Below are 22632 nucleotides of genomic sequence, written 5' to 3' on the forward strand. Positions count from 1 at the left end.
GAGTTTGTTTTCACATTCATCTGCTGAAGGAGGAAAGTTTCTGAGTTCACCTTAAATCTCAGTTTAACTCGTGTACCTACGAGCAGGATTTGTGACATCACAGCTAGTTTGGAGCCAGTATGTAACGAGTGTGATGTGGAAACTTGAAATACGGAATATAACACGTTGATGATTTGGGTCTTTTTACGGTAAACCTCGTACAGTCAGGATGTTGTACTTATCCTTTACTGACTTTGACTTCCTGATCCAGAACTTCCTAACTGAGTTGGCGAGTGGGCGTGGCCAGTTGGATGACATCATCCGAATGGCGGAGGAGTTGGTGAGGAGCCGGCACAGTAAACAGAGAGAGATCCAGGACAGACAGAGGAAGGTCTCCAACAGGTACAAACAGAACCAGCCGCAACGTCTTTGATGAATTAAACGAGAATCCACCAGTCTGTTCATGCCTTCTGTCCCCGTGTCCGCAGGTGGGATCGGATCCAGCAGTTGAAGGATGAGAAGGGCCACGAGCTGCTGAGTACGGCAGACGTGCAGTCTTTCCTGCAGAGCTGCGAGGAGGCCAAAGCGCAGCTGCAGGGTCAGCTGTCCCAGTTAGATACGGTGGACGTCGGCTGCAGCTCCTTCACCCTGCTGGCTGAGGAGAAGAACCAGGCTCAGGCCCTCAGAGACATCCACACCCTGGAGGGCAAGATCGCCTACCTGAAGAGCGTCGCCAAGATGTAGGCGTCTGATTTAAACTGTAGAAACAATATTTATTAGTTCATGTAAAAGTTGGCACCAAGAGGAAGTTAAATGCAAGAACTTTATGTCATAGGAAGATTAGAAATATTGTTTGTGCCTTCTGAAAATGTTTTATTTGTTACTTTAGAAAAAGCTGGTTGATCGTTTGTTTCAAGACATTCGTTCAGAACCAAATTTAATGATAGATTATTCTTTCTAATATCAATTCTGTGTTTCTTAGTTTCTGTTGGAGGTTGAACTTTTTCACCTGATGGCGAAAGATATTCTTGCTGCTAAGATTTTATTTAAGATGGATCTAAAAGACGACCAACAAGGTTCACGGAAAGAGCTGTGAATATTTTCCATTGTAAATTTTATGACATCAATTTCTCAGTGTGAGTTTAAATATTTCACTGGTTTGGGCCAAAAACAGATCAGCAAAAGTCTTGGAAGAATAATAAAAGTCAAAGCAGCAGACTTGTTTGGCCTCTCTGAAGTAGACATGTTTATTATTTTCACCATATGAAGTGACGACAGAGTAATATAGTTGTCAGTCATAGTCAGTCTTGTCATTTCCTGCGTTACAGGAAGCAGGACTGCAGTCCGGCGGAGAGCGCAGCCATCATGGAGGAGGTTCGGGGTCTGGAGGCTCTGTTGAAGCAGGTGAGGATTCACTTCACCATCACAGACTGAGTCACCGTAGAGGAGTCATGTGCTTTCTTATACGTATGTCTACCAATGAAACAAAAATCCTGAAGGCCATTAGCCTGCCTTGAATCCAGCACCCTGAGCACGTGTTGTGTTTCCATGAGAGACAAAAGCTCAACATGTCCTGACCTGCATCATTTGAGGCTAAAATTTGGCCCTAAATGTCTTTAAAAATGTCAAATAACTGAAATAATAATAATAGTACTTTTGATAATTTAGTTTATGGAGCACTTTTCAAGATACTCAAAGATGCTTAAAACAAGTTAAAAGGATCCTAAAACACAAAACAAACTAGTTTAGTCACTGTTGTCACAAGTTTTGGACATTTAGATATTATTTGAAGCAAAATGCAGTAAAGGACCAACAAACTGACATCCCTCCAGTCAGACACCAGCCTCTGTCATCATCTGTTGTCACTCAGGTGAAGCATCAGGCTGCAGAGAGACAGCGCCTCCTGGAGGAGGCCCGCAGGCTGCAGAGCTTCCAGCAGCAGGCCAAGGAGCTGCAGCGCTGGGCGGGTTCGGTCCAGGACCGCCTGCTGCAGGAGGAGGCGGCCGCTGACGTGGCCTCCGCTGTCGCCCTGCTGGAGCAACACCAGGAGCTCCGGCTGGAGATGGAGGAGCAGAGGAGCAGGTAAACAGGAGGTGACAGGAGGTGCTGCTCACGTGTTATAATACAACACTGGGTTTTCAGCTATAGACTGAATGTTTGGAAGATACAGAAAATACTGTGAATTTTGTTTTTTTCTCAAGATATCTGTTACTCTTCTGTATGAGAAAGAACATGTTTGTGAATAAGTGACTTTGTAAGATATAAAACTAAAAGTTGAAGCAAATTTGGCCAATTTCTTAGGTGATATGGAAGTCAATAGCTGCCAATATTAAATTGAAATCATTTAATCAATCTTAAATTTGTTTTTGGTGTTTTATATATATATATATATATATATATATATATATATATATATATATATGTATGTATGTATATATATATATATATGTATGTGTGTGTATATATATATATATATATATATATATATATATATGTATATATGTATGTATATATATATATGTATGTATATATATATATGTATGTGTGTATGTATATATATATATATATATATATATATATATATATATATATATAAATAAAATGAAAAGTCCATTTCACATCTACTTCAGCACTGCTTCAGTGCTCAGGAGTACACCGAAAATAACTTGTTATTGAAGTTTTCAAACTTTAATTTTGTAGCCATGGACTTCCGTAATGTGAAGCTAAAAGAGCCAAATATGATGTTCAAGCTTAATATCATAATAATTAAGATTGAGCTTTAATGAGGGCTGCAACCAATGGTTATTTTCATTATCGATTAATCTGATGATTATTTCTGATTGATCGTTTTTTTCTATAAAATGGTCAGTAAATGGTGCTGTTATAATTTACCACCACCCAAAGTTACATCTTTAAATGTCTTAATTTGTCCGACTAACAGTCCAAAACCCAAAGATATTCAGTTTACCTTCATGTATGACCAAGAAAAGGATTAAATTCTCACATTTGAGAAGCTGGAACCAGTAAATGTTCTGTGTTTTTGCTTAAAAAACACTAAAACAGTTATTCACTTCTGTCAATCAGCAGCTAATCATTGCAGCTCTGGCTGTAATTATTATTGTAATTGATATAATTACCATTATTTCATTACTCCTATAAATTAATAGTACAAAGTAAGTAAGATCCGTACAGGCTGAATATGTCCACTGTGTTTCCTCAGACTGAAGGAGATGGAGAAGTTGGGGAAATCTCTTCAGCAGGGCTCCTCCAATGGGAGCGCAGGCGTCATCGACATCCAACAAACCCTGGACAATCTCAATGCTGATTGGTCCAAGCTGGACAGGATGTGGGCCAGTAGGAAGCAGCATTTGGAGCAGGAGGTGGAGCTCCAGAAACTGAACCAGGAGGGAGACCGGATCGAGGCGGCGCTGTCCGGACACGAAGCCCGACTGAGAGTCAAAGACGTCGGGGTGAGGACGTCTCACTCTGATCTGTTTTCCTGATCAATCAAAAGTCAAACATGACTCCAATTTGAGTCCTAAACATACATTTATGTTAAACAGACACATGAAAGCAGTGCACAGAACATATGAATTGTTCTACATGGAAAAGTTCTACAATATAAATGACGTGTATATTGATGACGTATTTGTGTTTATTGATCCAGGACTCGGTGGACGGCGTCCACAGTCTGCTGAGTCGACAGGAAGAGTTGGAAGGTCTCCTTAAGGCTTTAGAACAACGAGTCGATCATTTCACTGAACGCAGCGAGGAGCTCATCAGCCAACAACATTACGCTGCAAAACAGTAAGAGAATAGAAAAAGTCCAGTCATGTGGAAATATGACTCAGAGCTCACGGTAGGACCAGAAAAACCACCGCAAATAAAAACATGAAAATCATAATTAGAGGAACGAAGTTTACACATAATACCTGATATGTATAAGCCCTCTTCACCTTACGCTGGGAACACTATACCTGCCTGACAATGTTGATTTAAAGTAAAAAACACATTTAAAAAAATTAAATTTGAGTTTGTTTTTGACTTTTCTACAAATCTCGTAGTTTCCATTACAAGTCCTACAAAACAGAGCTTACTAGCTATCACTAACTATTTGTGTAATTCTGTTTTGAAAATACTGAGTTTATCTTTCAGCATCAAGGAGAGGAGCAGGAGCATCCAGAACGCCAACAGGAAGCTGAAAGAGAGCAGCAAACAGAGGAGGAGTCTGCTGCTGGCCTCCAAAAAATACCAGGTATCACAACATGACCATCATTCCTATGAAGACTCCTGTATCTTACTAGCACAACAATAAGTACACATCCATCCTCCTGTTTTATGTGCATTTTCAATTGGCCTATAAAAAAGAGAGTAGAAACACCAGAAATTCTGAAAAAAAAGTTGATTCACAACATTTTCTTTTGACAATTTCCTGAAAAGTTGGTTAAAATCTGGGCTATATTTGGATGGAAATGTTGCTAACGTCACTCTGGACCTGAGTGTGAATCACACCAGCAGACCCTGCATACACAGACTATCACTCATACATATGAAACTTCCTTTCTCAGTATAGACTCGGTAGATTTAATCCCTACAAGAGCATGAAACTCAATTAAGCAAAACTTACTAAAAATAAATTTTAAAAAGCTATGTATAACATGCATAAATAGATAAATCATATAAATTTGTAGTTTAATAAACAATATTAAATACATTTGAGCTGTTATGGACACACACGTCACACATGTGAACCAGACTCGGTGTTTTGTGCTGCAGGAGTTCCAGAGAGACGCAGACGAGCTGCTGCTGTGGATGGAGGAGAAGTTCAAGGTGGCGGAGGACGAATCATACCGCGACCCGACCAACATCCTGCAAAAGCTGAAGAGACACGAAGCGGCCGAGAAGGAGATGCAGGCTAACCAGGTCTGGCTGGACCGGCTGGTTCAGGTAAACTCCTGCTCACTGGTTTCCAGTTATAGTAGCTGTTTCTCTGGTAGTTCATGTTATTTCCTATTTATGGCAATGGATACAAAGTCTTTATTTTAACAACCACACATACTAACAGAACATTTAAACTACTGACCTGTCACCTTGTGTACACACACCCTAAATGTGTATATGTGTGTGTGTTTGTGCAGCTGGGGCAGGAGATGCTTGCTGAAGAGCACTACAGCAGTCAGAGCATCAGCAGGAAGTCTTCTCAGCTCAGCAGCCGGTGGAAGAGACTACAGGACAAGATGGCCGACAGAGGAGACAAACTGAGACAGGCGGGACAGCAGGAGCAGCTGATGGAGCTGCTGCAGGTTAGTCGCTGTCAATGACTAGCTAGAAAAATAACCGACTAACTGACCGGTCAACATGTCTATCTGACTAACTTAGCTATCTAACAGTTAACACATAAACTGACTGACTGTCTGAAAGGCCAGAAAAACGGACTCAATGAGTGGCTGAAATTGATTAATTTAGCTAACTGATCAGAATGCTAACCACCCAGTAAACTGACAGGCTAACAAAGCAGCTGACAAATTAGCTAACTTACCAATATTTGCTTACTCACTACTAGAACTACCAGCTAACCCGCCAACTGCCTGAAAACTTATTGACTAATTTAGTTAACTGACCAGCTAACTAAACTACTGGCTAACTGACGGACGAGCAAACACACTGGCTAAACAACTTGCTAACTAAAACTAGCTGACTCACCAACTGACTGATTACTGGATAACTGACTAATTTAGCTAGCTTACTAACTTACCTCACCTGGTTGACTGGCTAATAAACTGGCAAACCAACTGGTTAATTGACAAAACTGACTGACTAACTAACTAAGAATGACGACCTAACTCACCAACTGACTAATTTAGCTAACTACCTAACTGACAAAAATGACTGACCGATTAACTGACTTACTAACAAACTGACTGACTTGCTGGTATTCAGCTTGATAAATTAACCACAAGACTGATTGATTGAATGACTGACCAGTCAATTAGCAAACTCATAAAAACACTAACAGCTAAATAATTTGGTAAATAAAGTAACTACCAAGGTAAACTAGCGACCAAATAAGCAAATAAACAAAATGATCTGAACTGTATGTCGGTAAATATTGTAAAAATATGGTAAAAACTTCAGATTTCTTAATGGGAAATGTATTCAGAGTTTCTCCAGATGACTGTTCTGATGATTTGATAATAAAACATGAAAATCACAGAAACAGGAAGTATCTGAGTCAGTTTGGTAAAGTCGCTCTTCCCTCTTCAGGATGCCAAGCTGAAGATTGAGGCTATTCAGTGGATGCTGAACAACGCTGCCAAAGGCCACGACCTCCGTTCCAGCCGACAGCTGCTGAAGGTGAGGTGACTGAGGCTCATATAACACCTGTTCCTTTTTTATATGGGATCCATGCATGTTATGCATCAATAACTGTTGTGTGTTTTTGTGTATAGGAGCACCAGCAGCTGGAGCAGGAAGCCAAAGAGCTTGCGGAGAAGATCAACTCCATCGTGAGCAGGGCCAAACACCTCGCCTCCAACCACTTCGACTCGCACAGGATCCTCCAGGAGACCGACACTTACCTCAATCTGTGAGTCTCTGTACACTCTGACGGGCCGATTAGTATTCTACCAATTAAGATTCTGGAAAAAGGTGTTGTTTTTGCATCCATTACATTTTGATTTCAATTCTAATTATTCTACAGAGAGCGCTGATTGCTTTTCCATTTAATAAATTAAATCCTCGATTGATAAAGGAGATGAGATGGTGTCAGTTTTTCTGAATCTTAAGAGGGTTTTAAACCATAATAATCTCTCTTTTAATTGTATATTTTAATATTATATTTATTTAATAGTACACTTTCCAAATCTACCTTCTGATAAAATGCTAAATCTTACCTTTTATAACCATGAACAGTGTGTTATCTCGAACAGGAGTTCCACAGGGTTCTGTCTTTGATCCTCCTCTCTTTAGTTTATATATTAATTATTTACCAGAATCACACCATGGCACAGGTTTTTAAATTTTTTTTATTTACTGCACTTATCAAGATCAATGATTACAAAATGCTTTACATAAAGCAGAGTAGCAGTGTAGAACTGAAACGATTAGTCGATTAATTGATTACTCATCAACAGAAAATTGATTGGCAACCATTTTAATAATCAAATAATCATTTTAGTTATTTTTAAAGACTAAATATCAAACATTTGCTGGTTCCAACTTTTCAAATGTGAGAATGTTAATGTTTTTCTTTGTTGGTTGGACAAAACAAAACATTTGAAGACGTCACAATGAAGATTATAACAAGCATCTTTCACTCATTAGAAGTTAATCACTCATGAAAATAACCGTTGGTTGCAGCTCTAATCAAGTGAACAGTAAAACTCTGCAGCTAGATGAAGTATGATGATGCTGACTTGTTGAACTCCGTGCTGCAGGTTTAAGTCCCTGCAGAAGCCTCTGGACCTGCGTCGCGCTCAGCTGGAGGCCTCGGTGCTGCTGTTTGGGTTTTATCATGACGTGGATCTGGAGCTCAGCTGGATCTCTGAACACGTTCCTGCATCTGGATCTACAGGATATGACAAGTCTCTGGCTGGAGCCATCAGCCTCATGCAGAAACACAAGGTACCAGCTGGATTAGAGGTCACTGCTTATCTTTAACCGCTGACTGACTCTGTTTCATATACAGGACATGACATCACAGTTTAAACCAGAGGTAGTTATCTCAAGACCTGGTTGTTAAGGATCAGCAAATCCACTTTGAAATCATCAACAATTTGGGGACGGTTTTTGTTTCCAGTAGGAATACTCCATCGATGGATAGTTGCCCCCCAACAGAGTTCCTCTTTAACAAAATGTTACGGTTGTGTGTTCACCCAGGAGCTGCAGGCTGAAGTGAACGCTCACTGTAAACACCTGAACCATGTTCTAGAGAAGGGACGGAGCCTGGCCAAATCCAGCCAATCAGATGGGGAAGAAATGCTCCAAAGGTGCGGTTCTTTTCTTTTTCACAGTTGATTGTACATTTCCTCATTTGAATTTCATACCAGAAGTTCTGATTTCAGTCTTCAATTCATTGAATATGTGTGAAAAGAGATCTGAAAGACTATGCTGTCAGTGGACTGACCTGCTGCTGCTGTTTTTACAGGTGCAGCCACCTGAGTGCAGAGTGGGAGGAGCTCGAGGAGGCCTGCAACAGGAGAGCAGCTCACCTGAGCAAGGCCATAACCAGAGAACAGGTGAGCGGGACAGGAAGTATAGTTTAAATATATGGTTTTACCGAATGTCCGACACTCTCCGCCCTCCCAACTGTTGTTGTACCCTTGAGCAAGACACTCACCACAGCCACCTCACTGGTCAACAGTGGGAAAATGGTTGTACTGGCCAAGTCACAGTGTAGATTTGAGAAAATGTTTGTTTTAGAAGCATTTTGTGCTGAAAAAGTGCTGAATTTTCTCTCTGTGTCTCCAGCTGCTGTTGGACTGTTCAGAGCTGGAGTCCAGACTGACTGAGATGCTCAGTCTGGTGAACACTGACGACTACGGCAAAGACGAGCTGGCAACACAGAGTCTCATCACTAAACACCAGGTACAACATACTGTGAGAGGTCAAATCATCTCTTAATATGCAGACTCTCATTACCAAACACCAGGTACAAACCATTCTCTGAGAACTCTGCACTTTGTCTGATCTATAGAGGACCTAGAATTGTTCCCTGAGGAACTCCTTATCAAACTGAATCAAACTGAAAATACTCCCATGAATCTCTTACATACAGGGTTTTATGTTAACACTGTAGGGATAGTTTTTGTATTGATAAACACAAAGGTACTTATTCTCCACATTCCTCTTTGCATTGGAGATAAAATCCTCAAATTTAAAACGTTGAATTCTTCAAAACACGGCCAACTTTTTGTCTGTTGACAAAACATTTACTCTCTAATACAACATTTGACAGCTAAATGTAAAATATAGAAACATGGTTATCTGTGAACGGTACTAAGCTGTGGTTTTCTAGGTGTTGGAGGGGCAGCTGGAGGTGCTGGAGGCGGAGGTGGAGCAGTTGGGAGACCAGGTGGAGCAGGCGCTCCAGAACTGGAGCCTGGAAGAGCTCAGCAGACCCTACAGCCGCCTGAGCAGCCTGAACCAGCAGCTGCAGCACCAGGCTGCTCTCAGGTACAAACAGACTCAGGGTTTTGGACTGTTAGTTGGACAAAACAAGACATGAAGATATATTCTTGGAGTCTGAGAAACTAATAATTAGATTAATCGATAATGAAAATAATTGTTAGTTGTAGTGTCATCAGAGAGTACAAGTAAAAGAGAGAGAAAAGCCCTTGTGAACGCTGGTTTGGATCCTTCTATGAACCTGTCTGTGTCTCTCCTGTCAGAGGTCAAAGGTTAAGAGAAGTTCTCCACCTGCATGAGTTCACACGGGAGTCGTCAGAGTTGGAGGACTGGATGAACCAGCAGAGACAGACGGCAGAATCTCAGGACCTGGGCAACGACTACCAACATGTTCAGGTTACATCTCACGTCTTAGAGCCCCGCCGATATATCGGACAGGCTGATAATATCGACTGATATTAGCTTATATCAGATTTATCAGTATCAGTGGATATATGTTGGCTGATAGCTAATAGAAAATGTCAGAGTAGAAATAGCAAAGATGTATTTGAGATGATTTAGAAAGTGTCTGCTTTACAGAGTTTGTCCACCAGAGAGTCCTGGCAAGTTCAATTACTGTAAATGTCCAGCTCACTATATATCATAGTCACTGTTCTTTAAGAAACAAATTTAAGGGATCTTTATTATTATTTAATTCTATATTTCATGTAAAAATGAAAACTCTGGCAATGTATTATAACCAAAGAGAGACGTGAAAGATCCAGATACTGTACTGAAAGATACTGTCTGAGGTGAAAGAGACACGTACAGTACATGCAGCTGTTTTAAAAACAACAGGAAGTTTGTTATCGTAGTTTGGACACAGCAGGTGGAGCTACAGCAGTTAAGGTTCTTTAAAACCCTTAAGGCCAAATGATGCAGTTTGAGTTAAAATTTGTTCTCCTTCTCCGTCATAACTCAGTCAAATCTGAACACACAGACATGATAAACATATTTTTAGGATATTATTTTTATCTTGTATGTTTCAAAATTCCACTTATAAATCATAAAAATAAGTCACTGCTTGTAACTCCAGAACCTGCCTGAGAATCATCACATTTTTAAGTTTTCTGCAGTTTCACAGTAATCAGTGATAGTTGTCTGTACATCATGTAAGCCCTAAATTCCACCAGGCGCGTGTTCGCCGCGTTCCGGCTCCGACACGGCTGCCGGAGCTGATCGCGGCCACTCTAGTCAATGTATCCGATTCCACTGGGCGCGCCGCGGCGCGTTTCAGAAGCGTCCCAGAAATGGCTCTCCGCTCCGCTGCGCTAATGATAGGTGCCTCGTCTATTTTTTATGGAAGCCGCGTCAAGCAGCACAGAGCAGATCGAGCTGGGCAGGAAGTCAGACACAGAAACAGCATTGAGCATCTGGTCAATTTTCAAAATAAAACACCCCGTGCAGACTCCTGGTTGTATATCAACAATAAATGCAATTAAAACAGACGAATAAAGAAACCATTTAACTACGTAGCCTACTTAACCATAGTAGAAGCACAAAAATCAAGGACAATGACCAAATCAACGAAAGTTGAGCAAGTTAACAAAATTGGGCAGTTTAGTTGCCCTGCTACTGCAGTAATTACAGTAGCCTTAAAGGACTTTATCAGCTTTGACTAGGCTGCTGTAATTACTGTAGTAGGAGTGCAACTGACTTTAAACGGTGGAAGGCTTCCCCGCAGTGAAGACGCTCTGCTTCTGACACGCTCCCGGTGGAATAGAGCGCCGTGCAGAGGACGATGCAAAACCGCGTCGGAGCCGGAACGCGGTGTACACGCGACACTGCAAACAGGAGCTGCTAACAGCTGATTCACATGACTTTTAATGGCATCATTTTGGCAAAAATGGAAAGAAATCTAAAAAACAGACCTCAAATTAAACAGCTATTTAATGATATCATGACTTAAGAAATATATTTTAATGGGAGTAAAGATCACAGTAAAGTGAAGGGTCGTCGGGTTTGTTTGTGGACGTTTCAGTTGCTTCGTGGGAAGTTTGAAGGTTTCCTGAAGCAGCTGGAGGTCGGAGAGGAGAGACTGCAGAGCTGCGGTGATCTGGCTGCTCGACTGATACGCAAGAAACACCCACAGAGCTCCGTTGTCAGAGACGTACTGCAGGAGCTCAGGTACACAAAAACGTCCTCAATCCAGACATCTACATCTACACATCAGTCGTCACAAAGACAGACGTACCAGTACACACACACACACACAGACAGACAGGAAATGACTGAGTCCCTCAGCCTTTCCTGCACTAATGCAGATGTTTACTTGTTGAAAGCTTTACCTACACATTTATATCATTTTCAAGTACACAATCCACATTTAATACCGGAATATCAGAAAAAAAACACTTTGACCTCTTCTTTTGGGTGTGTCCAGGCCGCTCAGACCGCCAAATTCAACATTTACTTCTATTGTGCATCTTTCACTTATTCACTCATTTTGTTATTTGTGCGTCTGCAGTGCATGCTGGGAGGACTTGAGGAATGTGGCCAGAGAGCGTCAGGATCAGCTGCAGAGAGCGGAGGAATGTCACCGCTTTTACCGAGACCTGAGCGACGCGCTGACACTCATCCAGGTATCCATCCGTTTATCCGTCTGTCTCTTTTTTTTGTTTGTTTCATCAGAATTCCCGTTGAACTCTTCATGTCTCTTTCTCTCCGTAGGAGCGACAGAAGAGCATCCCTGACGACGTGGCGAAGGATTTGCGAGGAGTGATGTCACAGCTGAGGAAACACGAGGCTCTGCTGCACGAGCTGGCCGCCACGGAGCAACAGGTACAGAGATACAATTAATTAAGCAAAAATTAGTCTTCATTCTGGCACTAAATAATAATAAGATGTAAAATTTTAGTGCAATAAAAAAGCTGCTTCTCTGTTGTAATTTGTTGTGTGTGTGTGTGTGTGTGTGTGTGTTTTGCAGTTGCAGGAGCAGCTTGATGCCATCGAAACCATACTGAAACTCTGCACGCCTCAGCTGAAGCTCCGCCTACAGGAAGTGCAGCAGGAAGTGGTGGAGCGGTGGGAGGAGCTTCGACTTCACACAGAGCAGAGGGAGGCGGAGCTAAAACTAGCGTGTCAGAGATACCTGTTCCTGAACACGGTGAGGACAGACGGACGGATGAATAAAAGAGAAATTCATTAACATAACATCATTCATCACCCGTGTGTCTCTGTGCTCTGCAGGCGCAGGACTACTTCCTCTGGTGCAGCCAGCTGATCGGTGCCATGGCTGCCGAGGAGAGCATCAGCGACGTGTCGACCGCCGACCTCCAGCTGGCTCATCACCAGCAGCTGTGGGCCGAGATGGAGGCCAGACAGGAGACCTACCAACAGGCTGTGGACATGGGAGAGGAGCTGCAGAAGCAGGACAAAGCCCACAGGAAGGAGGTGAGGAGGAGCGAGTGTGATTTATATTACTCTGTGTATTGTTATGCACCAGTCAGGTGTTGTTTAACTGTGTTTCCTCGTGGTTCCTGCAGGTGTTGGAGAAGCTGGACGCGCTGCAGGCAGAGCGAGAGAAACTGGAGGAGCAGTGGAACACAAAACAACAGTGGTTAGAAAGCGTCCACCTGGAGCAGGTCTTCTACAGAGACGTCAACAGCATGGACAAGACTTCCAGCTCACAGGAGGTACGACTGATAAAACAATAAAATAAAATAATCCTGTGCAAAGAAATTATAAACTCCAGGTTCAGTTTTTAAACGTCTGCTGCGTCTCCACAGATCCTGTTGAAGAACAGCACTCTGGGAAACACGGTGGACGAGACGGAGGGTTTGATCAAACGCCATGAAGCTTTTGAGAAGCTGCTCAGCTCTCAGGAGGACAAGGTCTGCTCTGTCTCTGTGTTTTATTTCTTTCCTGCTACTGTGATGTAAGGCTTTATTTTTAAGATTCTTAAAAATTGTTTAAAAAAAAAAAAAGTCCCATCTCAAGTCCAGAGTTGTTTTGTTCAACTAAAAGTCTAAAAACCAAAAACATCTTCAGTTTACAATGATGTAAAACAGAGAAAAGCTCTATTCATTGCGTACAAAGGTCACACCTCTGAAATTTAGAGAGCATGTAGAAATGCTACGTGCTGCGTTTTCATGTCGTGATGGCTCCTCCTGCCTCCGTTTGGTCCAGCTGTCGTCTCTGAATGAGCTCGCCCAGCGTCTGAAGAAGCAGCTGAGCAGAGAGAAGAGCAGCCGCGTCCAAACGAAGCTCAAAGCCCTCCTCCAGCGACGTGAGAGGATCAACGACCTGTCCGTCAAACGCAGGGAGGAGCTGGAGCTCTCCAGGATGCTGTGCATCTTCAACCGAGACGTTGCCGAGGTAACCAACAGACCAATTGGACAAAACAGACTTTGGGCTGTGCATGAACTTACAACAAAGAACAATAGCTCGGTTGTGTTTCTTTGAAGTTATTTCAGTTCTTTTTCATTCAGTTTTTAAATATTCTGAGGGTTTTTTTGACATAGCTACATTCAGGAAGTCTGTCTGTCCTCGTCTCTGTCCGTCAGGCTGAGGAGTGGGTGTCCGAGCGGATGCAGAAGATGGCGGAGGACGGTAAAGCCGACCTCAGTAATCTGCAGACCAAGATGAAACTCCTCCAGAAACATCAGGTGTTCGAGGCCGAGATCCTGGCTCACAGCGAGATCATCGGCACTGTGCTGCAGGTAAGACACGAAGAAGTGACGTGAGATGAGATGAGATGAGATGAGAGATAGGATGAGGTAAACGGAGGAAGTGAGACGAGGTGAGGTTAAAGTATGAGGTGGGGTGAGATGAGAAAGATTTGATTAGACAACAACCACAACGTTGATGTATTATCTTGTATGTGTGTAAGTTACTCTTTGGTAGACACCATTGTAGCGGACAAACACAGCGCCGCCGTATGCATCTTGTGCGTGTTTACTCTTTGGTAGAGGAGGTATGACGTCATTGACAGGCGACCAAATGAAACGGTTCGTTACTTTGATTAAATTACAGATTTCTCTGAGTTTGAAAACTGTTGGAAACATTTGGGATAATAAAATAACATAGGTCTAGTTGTTTTTAGACATTTTAATGTGGAATAATTGGAATAATAATTACAATTAGATAAATGTAACCACGGAATGAATAAATGTTATTAAAGTAACACTGTGAGGTAGATCTAGACCTCCATCTTGTTTTTTTGTGCCTCCAGGCCGGAAAGGAGCTGGTCTCCCTTCATCACGCCAGGTCCAAGGAGGTGAGGAGGAGCGCGGCCACCCTGGAGCTCCACTGGGAGGAGCTGAAGAAGGCGGTGGCCACCCGAGGGAAAGCTCTGGAAGATAACAGAGACTTCCTGGAGTTCCTGCAGAAGGTCGAAGAGGTGGAGGCCTGGATCCGACACAAGGTTGGAGACGGAAGGAGGGAGGGAGGGAGGATGTTTACATCGTGTTTACATCATGTTTACATCTGTCCTCTCTGACCTGTCTGTGTCTCAGGAGGTGATGATCAACGTGGGAGATGTCGGGAAGGACTATGAACACGGAGTTCAGCTGCTGAAGAAACTCAGCGAGTTCAGAGGGACCGGAGATGGGGTGAGACAGCTGTGATGCTTCGATAGAGGAGGGAAACTGTTCCTCCCTGCAGTATTTAAAACGGATCCACTGACCCGAAAGCACATAATATGAACACATGATATATATATATAACACATATCACTACTAACTCTGTGACAAACACATTGCATTTCCTATTGCTGCTTCACAATGAACTTTAATGTGAAGCAGCAGCAAATGTTTTGTTTGCATCAGAAGTAAAATTTTGATAAAGCCGAAAGCGATCTGAACCTTGGCAGGGAGGCACACAGAATCAGTGGAATAAATGATAAAGCAACAAACAAGAGTGCTTTTGTGCAAATAGAGCTGTAAAGATTAGTAGATATTTATTCAGAGAGCGAAGCAAAACAACATGGAAAGTAAACGACGGACAGAAAAGAAACAAAAGCATTTATATAATACATTTATAATGATATTATAATAAAGCACTTCTGTGAGGTGGGGGAGCTTTGTGGCTTTTGTGGCAAAGTTTAACTCGCGCTTCACGTTTGCACAACAGTAACTCATATATGCATGAAAAGAAAAATGAGATTAACGGTCTGGATCAGTTATTCTCAGCGGAGGCAGTAAAGCAGGTGCTGGAAGTCTGGCAGTGGTTGTTATATTTGTTTATTCTTAAAGAATATTGCTCATTTTACATGACTTATTAATCTGTATTTGAGGTTAAAAAATACATAATAATGACGGCATTAGTGACAGAAAACATCAAGTGTGTTTGTGGCAGCAAGAGGTTTCAGCCTGATTAAAGGCTGTTAAATTAAATTATACTGGACTCTTTTTGCTAATTGGTACTGTGACTGGTTAATGTGGTTTTGAAGCCAGAACAGAAAAAAGTTTGAGAACTACTGAAATGCAATATTGACTGTCTGATGATGATGATGATGATGATGATGATGATGATGATGATGATGATAGGGACGGTTTATTTAATCTGTAGGAAGTGACGGTGGACGACGCTCACATCACAGCCATCAACAGACTGGCTGCCAGACTGGAGAAGAGACAGAGCGCTGACGAACTGCTGACTGTCAGACAGAGGAGACAGCAGCTCAACGACAGGTAGCATCACACCTGGATTACACACCTGGATTACACACCTGGATTACACACCTGGATTACACACCTGCATTACACACCTGGCAAAGCAGCCTCAGGTTTACTACGCATCAGTGGGGTCGATATAATCCGATTAACTGCAGATTATTTATAGATTAGCAGCCCTGAAGTTCAGTCTGAACTCTGACAGTTCCAGCATAGGAGGAATATTACTTTCTGCAATAATCTGTTGATTGTTCAGTGTCAGAAAATGGTGAAAATGTTGATTATTATTCCCTGAAGCCCAGGTGAACATATTCAGATGACTTGTTTTATCAGAAATGCAAAAATGTTGACTTACTATCACGGAAAACTGGCAAATATTCATCATTTGAGAAGCTGCTACCAGATCATTTTTGGGCCTTTTTGCTTTTAAAAACTGATTTAAATTATCAATCAATTATCGTAATTGTTGCCAATTAACTTTCTGTCATTCAACCAATCAATTAATCTTCCCTCAGGGTCTCACAGTAGGTAAACACAGGCGTCTGATCTCACATCTGTGGCGGTTTTACATTAAAAGCTTCGTCCTTCATCTCCTCCAGGTGGAGTAAGTTTCACGGAGATCTCAGCAATTACAAGAAGAAGCTGGAGGGGGCGCTGGTGGTCCACGCCCTCATCAGAGAGCTGGAGGAGGTCAGAGACAGAGCCAACGAGAAGGTCGGTCATCTGTTTTCTACCTTCACACCTCACGTCAGATCTCCTGCTGAGACCTAAATACACGATGACGCTTGTTATTTCCCTGCAGATGCTGCTGCTGCAGGGTCAGGACTGCGGGTTTGACGTGGAGAGCGTAGAGAACCTGATCCGACGACATGAAGAGACGGAGAGAGAGGCCGGGGTCATTCAGGAGAGGTCAAAGGTGAGTCTGAGGGTCTGTTTAAAGGAGCCTGTTTGAGCCCTGAAGATGAAGGTGAAGGTGTAGAGGAGCTAAAGAGATGTTCTCCCTCTCTCGTCCTCTCAGGCTCTGGAGAAGGAGGTGACCGATCACCTGAAGGCTCGATCAGTGATGAGCGACAAGCTGAAGAACAAACAGAAAGAGGTGCAGAAAGCTCTGAAGACTCTGGATGAGGAGGTGAAACTCAGGTGAGGCGATCGTTTTCTTATTAGCAGCAGTTTTAATTAGATTAGATGAAAATCTGTAATTTTAACGTTTATAACAGTAGTGACATGTATGGAAATCCATTTCTGCCTCATAACTTTGTCTTAATAAGTCAAAATTAGATTTTTTATCTCGTAATTTTAATGTTTTATTTTTTTTTTAAAGTTTCACTTTATATTTAAAAATTTCGACATTTTGTGATAATTTTGACTCACCATGAGCATTTTTTAAAATCATGACTTCTTTTTTTTGTCTTACTGGCAGAAATGGCTTCCATAGATTCCTCTGTTTCAATTGGATGTTATAACAGTAGTGACATGTATGGAGGTCCATTTCTGCCAGTAAAAAAAAAAGGAAAAAAGTCAAAATTTTGACTTTTTATCATCATTTTTACGTAGTATGTCACAATTTTGCTGTTTATCTCATAACTTTGTCTTACTAAGTCAAAATTAGATTTTTTTATCTCATAATTTTAATGTTGTTTTTTTTTAAAGTTTCACTTTGTATTTAAAAATGTTGACATTTTGTGATAATTTTGACTCACCATGAGCATTTTTTAAAATCATGACTTCTTTTTTTTTTGTCTTATTGGCGTAAATGGGCTTCCATAGATTCCTCTGTTCCAATTGGATGCAGTAATAACAGCAGTACCAGATACAGTACTAATAGTATCAAACAGAGTGGAAACATTCCTGCACATACAGTTAATAACTGAGTTTAATCAGAGGTCTGACTACACTAAATGATTTTGTCAAAGGAAACTTTCTTGGTGAGGGTACTGCAGTTATAGGCAGTAATTATCTGGCGTTACTGGACCCTGATGGTGCGAGTTAGCAGATGGACTCATGGGAAACGGTGTTTGTTTAGGAAGGAGAAGCTGCAGGAGGCTCATCAGCTGCAGCTGTTCAAAGCTAACCAGCGCCTCCTGCTGGAGTGGAGTATTAAACAGAGCGGTGAGATGGCAGAGAAAGGTCTTCCCAAGACCAGAGCCGAGGCCGACCAGCTCATCGTGGAGCACCAAGACTGGAAGGTGAGGATCGTCCCCGAAGTACCAGCTCGGTGTTGTGGAGTACTTTACTTCACTTTGTTCATACAGTAGATCAGATGTAATATTAAACTCACTGATTTCCTCTGAATCTGTTTGTGTGTTTCCAGACGGAGATCGACGCTCGCGCCGAGCGCATCGACTCCGTTCACGACTTCGGTCTGGGTCTGATCCGGTCTGGTCACAGCTCGAAGGCAGAGATCCAGAAGTGTCTGAACCAGCTGGAGGAAGCTAAGTCCGGTCTGGACCGAGCCTGGCTGAACCGTGACACAACGCTGGAGCAGGCTCGCACGCTGCAGGTGATGATCGCAGGTTAACTTCAGACAAAACGGATTTAAATGACATCAGAACACTGATAGAAATGTTGCGTATTTCTACACTTTGTATGATTTACAGTGCAGATCCACAACAATCTGGTCTCCCAGTAACTGTGATCATATCTGTAGTTGGTTTATCTCTTTACTAATTTACAAGTAGATCTGTATTATATAAACCGACACCACAATAGTTTTTTTTTGTTTGTTTTGTTTTGTTTTTCTGTTTTTTTGGGGGGGCTGCTCTCTCAACTGTGACCCTGGTATGTGTGGTTCCCCAAATCCTCATCCGCAATGGATGTCATAGATCAAAGTACCAAACAGTATAAAAAATAGTTTAAATTAGCTCCTTAATAAGAAGAAATAATAACCCAGTACTATATTATATAACAATATACTGTAACACTACTTTTAATACTTGTGTTGGAGTATTTTTGCATTGCTGCATTGCCACTTTTACTTAACATCTCCTCTCTGCCTGTGATCTAACTGGTCTAACTGGGTGTTAATGTGTCACAGCATCAGTAGTTAAACTAACGAGGTCTCTTCTCTGCATCCTGCAGGTCTTCCTGGTCTCTGTGGAGCAGTGTGAGAGTTGGCTCAGCAACAAGGAGGCCTTCCTGGCCAATCAGGACCTCGGGGTAAGAGCCACCTGTCCGCCTTCCTTATGCGGACAACGTGTTTTAAAAATTGTCCAGTATGAGGATATTTGAAGCAAAATGGCTGAGCTGTTTTTTTTTTGTTTTTTTTTGGCGCTTTTCTGTTCTGCCGTGTCGGTGCAGAGCTCCGTGACGGAGGTGGAGACTCTGCAGAGGAAGCAGACTCAGTTTGAGGAGGCTCTGGAGGCTCAGGTGGACCAGCTGGAGCAGGTGGAGAAACTGGCCCAGAAGATGATCCAACAGAAGCACTACGACGCCGACAACATCAGAGCCAAGAGCAGAGCGCTCGCTACCAGGTAACAACATCCACGGAGAGCGAAACACTACACTAACAGGGATATCCGAAGACTGTGGTTTCTTCTGTTTTGACCTGTTTGCTGCGACCGAGTTCAAATGCAAGGAAAGTAAAATGTCTTGAAGTGACCAGATGATGCACGTAAACATAAATGACCCACAGTCTCCACCAGGGGTTAAACTGTTAATGACTCATCATCGGTGTTAATCTCTTCAGGTCGGGAAAAGTTACAGGAATTGTTGGTTGTTGATTGTCCAAAAAAAAAAAAAGCCAGAGGTCTGTAAAGCACAGAAAACACAAACATATTGTGTTATGTCATTAAAAACTGTATTGTTAGTATTTAAACACATTTAAGTGACGTTAAAGATGTTGTTCAACAGACAAAATCTAAACTTTATCCACATATCTCTGTCCAAACTCGAAACAAAGATGCATCAAATCCAAGCAGCTCTTTTAGATGATATTGTCCACCTGTCTGTCTGATCATCTGTCTGTCTACCTGTCTGTTTGTTTACCTGTGTGTGTGTGTGTGTGTGTGTGTGTGTGTGTGTGTGTGTGTGTGTGTGTGTGTGTGTGTAGGCGGAGTCAGCTGCAGCAGCAGAGCAGGTCTCGTCACAAAGCTCTGGATCAATCCCTGCAGCTGCAGCAGTTCCTGTCCAGCAGCTACCAGGTACCAGTGAACTCCAGTATAATCGTTATATTATATTTTATATTTTCACCTCACTGGATTCTGCTGATTCTTGTTCTGGACTGTTGGGGACTCCACACTCCTGTAGTGTAGTAGTAGTAGTACTCAAACACTCTCTTTATTGTACTCTACTGACTCTTTTGGGAACTACTGTACTCTTTTAATGTGTGGGTGTGTTTTCCAGGTGTGTGTGTGGCTGAACGAGCGTAACGCGGTGGCACTGGATGAGAGCTGGAGGGAACCAACCAACCTTCAGGCCAAACTCCTGAAACATCAGAGCTTTGAGGCCGAAATCCTCGCCAACCGATACAGAGTGGACACACTCGGCAAGGTGAGTCTGTGTGTGTGTGTGTGTGTGTGTGTGTGTGTCGGCTTCTGCCATTTACATTTTGGCAAGTCTTCACCATTTCAAAGGACTGTCTTGAGGGGTAAGAGCATTTTCTTCCATGTTTGGTGAACCAGGTTTCTCTTTTGGAACGGTAACATTTTAGTTGGGCTGACAGGAAGTGTGTGTGTGTGTGTGTGTGTGTGTGTGTGTGTGTGTGTGTGTTTTGCAGGAAGGAGAGAAGCTGCTGTCTGACTGTCGCTCAGCTGAAACGAAGGTTCGACCTCGACTCAGAGAGCTGACGGACAGCTGGGACTCTCTGATCCACAACTGTAAAGAGAAGAAGACCAGACTGCTGGAGGCCTACCAGGTACACACACACACACACACACACACACACACACACATACACACATACACACACACACACACACACAGAAAGTAAATAACTGACTATTTTGATAACTGATTAATATCGTAGTTTAAGTCCCTTTTGAAGCAACAACACTAAACTGTCTCTGCTGTCAGTGTCTCCAGTGGGATAATCATATCTATCATAGTAAACTGAATATCTGTGTTGTTATATTTGGGTTTTGGACTGTTGATCTGATAAAACAGGACATCTAAAGACATGACATTAGGCTCTGGGAACTTGTGATTGTCATTTTTTACTATTTTCTAACATTTTATAGAACAAAACAATTAATTAATTAGTTGAAAAAGTGACTGACAGATACATTAATGATGAAAATAGTTACTTAGTTTCAGCTCCAATAGAACAGATAGATATGTTATTTAAATTTTGGTATTTTAATTGTTTGTAAATTATATAAAAGTTTCCTGGAACATGCAGATTCAGACATATTATGATATATTATCATTATAAACTTCACACACTCATCATAAAATAAAACATTCCTCAATCAATAGAAGAAAAACACTGAAAACAGAAATATATCACTCTAATAGCCTGTACGGGCGACACAGATGCCAAACTGCTGGAGGTATAGAGTGTGTGTTTTTTGTATTTGTGTGTTTTTTTTAGGCGCTACAGTTCCAACGTTCATTGGACGACATGGAGCAGTGGGTGGGGTCAGTAGAGAGGGAGCTGGCCAATGAGGACTGTGGAAGCGACCTGCCGTCCGTCAACAGGCTGCTGAAGACTCTGCAGGGTCTGGAGGAGGAGGTGGACGGACACCGAGACAGAATCCAGGTAACACGACGTCGGCTTACTGTTTCACTGCCGCTGCAAGAAGGAGATTAGAAAAGGTCTTTAAAAAAAAGGCCTTAGAAAGTGTTAAAATGTCTTCAATTTAACCTACAAATGTCTTCAATATCGTCTCTTTCCTGCTGTAGACAGTAACATTAGTTTTTTTTCTATGTGTTTCTGTTTTTTCTCACTGTGGACAAGAAGAGCGATTAGAGAAAACTTTCATTATTTAATTATTTTTCATTGGTTCCATTTTCCGCTGCTTATCTGGGTTCAAATCACATAAATTTAATTAATTATATCATTAATAATTATTATTATATAGCACTGGGAAGTACTGAAAAACATGATATAATAAATAGTAGTAGGTCATATCGTAACTGGTATCAAACTGCATTCTGTGTGGTATTAAAAAGTGAACATGTGGAAGCTCTGTAATGTACAGATCATATTTTTGAATCTATCAGGGTTTGGTGGACACGGCGAAGAGTTTCCACTCGCAGGGAAACTTCCTGGCTGAGGAGATCCAAACCAGAGTGGCACACACCATCAACAGGTCTGATAACAGCAAAGTTACTGAAATATTCTCGCTATGTCTATATGAAAATAAAAGCCAAGTTCTTCTTATCCATTCTTATCCAGAAGAGAATCATCTTACTAAAGGAGAACAGATAATATCTAAAATGGAAAATGACAGGAAGACTAAATATTAAACAGCTTGTTAGAGTAACGCAAATACTTTAAAGTCTGCTATTAGAAAACATCACTTATTCTTAAGGCAGGCTCCAAAAATACTGGATCCTACATTTCCCATAATGCAACTTGATAGCATCCTATAATTATTGGTGGTCCACTTTAATAACAGACGTGTGTGATGGTCTCATCTCTGTCAGGTACAACAGTCTGTCGGAGCCCCTGCAGAGTCGCAGGGAGACCCTGGAGGCCTGGCAGGTGCTGTTCCAGTTCTACAGAGACCTGGAGGAGGAGGTGGCCTGGCTGAGCGACAGACTGCCCTCCATCACCGCTAAAGACTTGGGGAGCTCCCTGAACAGCACTCAGCAGCTGCTGCACAAACATCAGGTACCGACTGACCCAACTGCTGCTCTCAACTCTCACACACACTACTGACAACCTCTGGGTACTAACGTCTCAGACTGATATCAGATTAAAGTGTTTTAATAG

General features: G+C 42.0%; 1 protein-coding gene across 1 annotated transcript in view; it reads left to right on the plus strand.

The window, feature by feature from the left end:
- The window catches only part of sptbn5 (spectrin, beta, non-erythrocytic 5), a 64134-nt gene that overhangs the window by 25055 nt on the left and 16447 nt on the right, over nucleotides 1–22632 (plus strand). Inside the window, exons 22-63 of the mRNA XM_044374071.1 lie at nucleotides 251–381; nucleotides 468–719; nucleotides 1308–1383; nucleotides 1850–2061; nucleotides 3200–3449; nucleotides 3647–3786; nucleotides 4135–4234; nucleotides 4756–4926; nucleotides 5118–5282; nucleotides 6244–6333; nucleotides 6429–6565; nucleotides 7416–7602; nucleotides 7858–7967; nucleotides 8126–8216; nucleotides 8449–8565; nucleotides 8996–9153; nucleotides 9369–9501; nucleotides 11126–11271; nucleotides 11612–11726; nucleotides 11815–11925; nucleotides 12071–12250; nucleotides 12334–12537; nucleotides 12630–12779; nucleotides 12873–12977; nucleotides 13273–13461; nucleotides 13650–13805; nucleotides 14318–14509; nucleotides 14601–14696; nucleotides 15655–15776; nucleotides 16358–16472; nucleotides 16561–16674; nucleotides 16777–16898; nucleotides 17782–17944; nucleotides 18070–18258; nucleotides 18837–18914; nucleotides 19056–19228; nucleotides 19807–19897; nucleotides 20100–20246; nucleotides 20473–20610; nucleotides 21286–21453; nucleotides 21918–22006; nucleotides 22344–22530. Coding sequence (XP_044230006.1) covers nucleotides 251–381; nucleotides 468–719; nucleotides 1308–1383; nucleotides 1850–2061; nucleotides 3200–3449; nucleotides 3647–3786; nucleotides 4135–4234; nucleotides 4756–4926; nucleotides 5118–5282; nucleotides 6244–6333; nucleotides 6429–6565; nucleotides 7416–7602; nucleotides 7858–7967; nucleotides 8126–8216; nucleotides 8449–8565; nucleotides 8996–9153; nucleotides 9369–9501; nucleotides 11126–11271; nucleotides 11612–11726; nucleotides 11815–11925; nucleotides 12071–12250; nucleotides 12334–12537; nucleotides 12630–12779; nucleotides 12873–12977; nucleotides 13273–13461; nucleotides 13650–13805; nucleotides 14318–14509; nucleotides 14601–14696; nucleotides 15655–15776; nucleotides 16358–16472; nucleotides 16561–16674; nucleotides 16777–16898; nucleotides 17782–17944; nucleotides 18070–18258; nucleotides 18837–18914; nucleotides 19056–19228; nucleotides 19807–19897; nucleotides 20100–20246; nucleotides 20473–20610; nucleotides 21286–21453; nucleotides 21918–22006; nucleotides 22344–22530 — 6060 coding nt within the window. The remainder of the gene's footprint in view (nucleotides 1–250; nucleotides 382–467; nucleotides 720–1307; nucleotides 1384–1849; nucleotides 2062–3199; nucleotides 3450–3646; nucleotides 3787–4134; nucleotides 4235–4755; nucleotides 4927–5117; nucleotides 5283–6243; nucleotides 6334–6428; nucleotides 6566–7415; nucleotides 7603–7857; nucleotides 7968–8125; nucleotides 8217–8448; nucleotides 8566–8995; nucleotides 9154–9368; nucleotides 9502–11125; nucleotides 11272–11611; nucleotides 11727–11814; nucleotides 11926–12070; nucleotides 12251–12333; nucleotides 12538–12629; nucleotides 12780–12872; nucleotides 12978–13272; nucleotides 13462–13649; nucleotides 13806–14317; nucleotides 14510–14600; nucleotides 14697–15654; nucleotides 15777–16357; nucleotides 16473–16560; nucleotides 16675–16776; nucleotides 16899–17781; nucleotides 17945–18069; nucleotides 18259–18836; nucleotides 18915–19055; nucleotides 19229–19806; nucleotides 19898–20099; nucleotides 20247–20472; nucleotides 20611–21285; nucleotides 21454–21917; nucleotides 22007–22343; nucleotides 22531–22632) is intronic.

Source organism: Thunnus albacares, chromosome 15 (genome assembly GCF_914725855.1).
Source record: "Thunnus albacares chromosome 15, fThuAlb1.1, whole genome shotgun sequence".
NCBI classification, from domain to species: domain Eukaryota; kingdom Metazoa; phylum Chordata; class Actinopteri; order Scombriformes; family Scombridae; genus Thunnus; species Thunnus albacares.